At 42.7% G+C, this 1,777-nt stretch overlaps 1 protein-coding gene across 1 annotated transcript in view; it reads left to right on the forward strand.

Annotated features, from left to right (window-relative positions):
- The first annotated feature begins 234 nt into the window (after positions 1–234).
- Positions 235–1,777, forward strand: part of tp53bp2a (tumor protein p53 binding protein, 2a) — an 83,913-nt gene continuing 82,370 nt past the window's right edge. The window contains exon 1 of the mRNA XM_060916909.1: positions 235–692. Within this exon, the coding sequence (XP_060772892.1) occupies positions 666–692 (27 nt within the window). The 5' untranslated portion in view covers positions 235–665. The remainder of the gene's footprint in view (positions 693–1,777) is intronic.

Raw genomic sequence — 1,777 nt, forward strand, 5'->3', positions numbered from 1 at the left:
AGAACCAATAAATCATTTCCCTATTGAGTGATGAGCGGGCCGCGTTCCAAACAGCAGCAGTAAGTACCGCTGGATCAATCCGGACTCCAGCACGCGGAAAGAATAGCGGACATGGCGCGCGACTAAGTGATGCACTTTTTAGCACCGCATGGTGTGATTTGGAGCGCAGCCTGGGATCACGGAGTGGAGGCGTGGCTTAAATTCCAATGGGATGAGTGTGAGGGTGTGGGCGTGGCTCCGCCTCTGCACTGGGAGTCGGTGTGAGCTGAGAAACCGAGGCGGAAAATGTCCTGGGAACACTGGAACTATTAGAACAGTTGGAAAGTGGAGACTAACTGCGGTTTTTCCGCCTGAGTGGTTTCTCTAAAGAAGAAACGAAGAAGACGAGTGTGCTGGTAAACTTTGGTTGTGCGTTGGTTAGCTGCTGAGCTAATGAACTTTCCCCTGAGCTCCAGGCCTGAGCGCGCACACACTGCAACAGGTCTCCTCTCACTTCCTGTCACCTTTTTCCATCTGGTTGGTTTTTTTTTAATAAACTCCCGGCTCATTTATTCCCCGGAGAAGTGAGCAGTGTGTTTTTCTGAGTGCACGACTATCTGAGCTGACTCAGTTGGGCGGCTGCTGTAGGACAAAAGGAAAAAATTCAGGCGTTAAAACTGGATTAAATGCGTTACGAAGCCAAAATGATGCCGGTGAGTCGAAAATTTCCTGTTTATTGTTTAAAAATTGTGGTCAGGTTTGTATTTTATATCTAAAACGACACTAAAAAGCTCCTGGTTTAAAAACAAACAACTCGGTTCGTTTAAGTCTGACTTTTTTTTTTATTTCTCCATCTGTGTTTTTAAACTTTTTTTTTTAAATCACTTATTCAAAAAAAAAAGTGGAAAACTTTATTATAAAACATGATCTCATGGCTGAAGCAACAGCCTCTAGAAGTGGTTTGGAAACTCGACTTCCGGTTGGTTCTAATGTTTGTGTTTTGAATGGAGCTCCTGTCAGCAGAGCTGCCAAAAAAGGAAAAACAAACCCTCACCGGAAGTCGATTGACGCTAATGGACTGTATATATAGGTTGCGTGATGACGTCACAATAATTAACCACGTCTAATTTGCATATAGTCTCCATGTTCTTGCTGGCTGGATGTTTTGTTTGGTTGTCAGGGTAACTTGTGTCCGGGTTCTCCACTTGTCAAAAATAAAAGGTGGTGGCAGGGGTTTGGGGGCCACCAAGGGCCCAACAGGGGCTGGGGGGGGGGGGGGCGAAGCTGATGGACTTTGGGCTTTTTTGACAGTGAAACTGGCCAATAAATGGATTGGAAATGCTAAATCATTTTACAACAAGTCAACTCATTCTTACTGTACATATCATCCGAGCCGGCACTGTGACTTCTTATCACCTTTTTGCCATTTGGTCGTTTTTTAAATAAATTCCCGGCTCATTTATTCCCCGGAGAAGTGAGCAGTGTGTTTTTCTGAGTGTACGACTATCTGAGCTGACTCAGTTGGGCAGCTGCTGTAGGACAAAAGGAAAAAATTCAGGAGTTAAAACTGGATTAAAATGATGCTGGTGAGTCGAAAATTTCCTGTTTATTGTTTAAAAATTGTGGTCAGGTTTGTATTTTATATCTAAAACGACACTAAAAGGCTCCTGGTTTAAAAACAAACAACTCTGTTCGTTTAAGTCTGACTTTTTTTTTTATTTCTCCATCTGTGTTTTTAAACACTTTTTTTTGTCTGTTTAAATCACTTACTTGTTCAAAAAAAAAGTGGAAAACTTTA

The sequence above is a fragment of the Neoarius graeffei genome, chromosome 3 (genome assembly GCF_027579695.1).
Source record: "Neoarius graeffei isolate fNeoGra1 chromosome 3, fNeoGra1.pri, whole genome shotgun sequence".
Classification (NCBI taxonomy): Eukaryota; Metazoa; Chordata; class Actinopteri; order Siluriformes; family Ariidae; genus Neoarius; species Neoarius graeffei.